Source organism: Penaeus monodon, chromosome 31, assembly GCF_015228065.2.
Source record: "Penaeus monodon isolate SGIC_2016 chromosome 31, NSTDA_Pmon_1, whole genome shotgun sequence".
In the NCBI taxonomy this organism is placed as follows: domain Eukaryota; kingdom Metazoa; phylum Arthropoda; class Malacostraca; order Decapoda; family Penaeidae; genus Penaeus; species Penaeus monodon.
The window spans coordinates 12803407-12804265 of NC_051416.1; the positions used below are offsets into that span (position 1 = coordinate 12803407).

Sequence of the window (859 nt, forward strand, 5' to 3'; positions counted from 1 at the left end):
CACATGCAAAGCCAGAAGTAGAAAACGTCCACATTTTCCCCAGTATGAAATCTAGGCTAAGATTTTTCGCCAAAATATCCACGTGAAAACTTAAATTTGAAAAAGAACAAGAAGTTATACTTCGCCCTTCTAATCTCAATATATTAGATTTAGGTTTTAAATAATATATATGTCATGTATAAATAACTCATGGTATGTGTTATAAAAAACAATATATGAAACTTAACCACTTCTTACTGGGCTGACTGTCAGACATGTTTTTGTGATAGAGAATAAATGCATCAGAAGACCGCTGCCCGAATGCAGTTTACAGCAATCACGTACTTGGAATCGCTACACCCTGGCTACTAGAACTTCAGTGTATTTTCTAACCGTTTTAGAAGTGCAGTATTCATGAAAGAGTCATTCTGCTTCATCCAATGGAACTGACTCTTAAATCGGTATTATCATATTGCCGCCTTTATATCGTAAAGGAACCTTTATTTTATGAGAAACAAATAATAAACAACAAATATACAACAAATAATTTTGTTAAACTAAAATAAAATGACGATAGTACTCACAAGCTAAACACGGTTGGAAAATTTGCCTTCAGAATGGTTACAAACACCCTTGTCGCCCCTGTCCTAAACTATCGTACTCTCTCTCCCTTCTTCAGATTAGGTACTTCCTTGCCAGACGTAAGTTCAAAGAGGCCCTAAAACCCTATGATGTAAAAGACGTTATTGAACAATATTCCTCGGGCCATGCAGATCTCCTTACAAGAGTTAAATACCTGCATGGGAGGTGAGTTAGCGAATTCAGCTTGAAGAATTCGAAATCGGTTTAGAATAGTCCGCCTAGATTCGTAAAATATGCA

General features: G+C 36.1%; 1 protein-coding gene across 3 annotated transcripts in view; it reads left to right on the forward strand.

Moving 5' to 3' along the window:
- Positions 1–859, forward strand: part of LOC119593036 (potassium voltage-gated channel subfamily KQT member 1-like) — a gene marked incomplete in the record, with an annotated part of 139545 nt that overhangs the window by 128551 nt on the left and 10135 nt on the right. For 2 of the 3 annotated variants that reach the window (XM_037941932.1, XM_037941934.1), the window contains 1 exon segment: positions 659–786. In XM_037941932.1, coding sequence (XP_037797860.1) covers positions 659–786 — 128 coding nt within the window. 3 annotated transcript variants of the gene reach the window in all.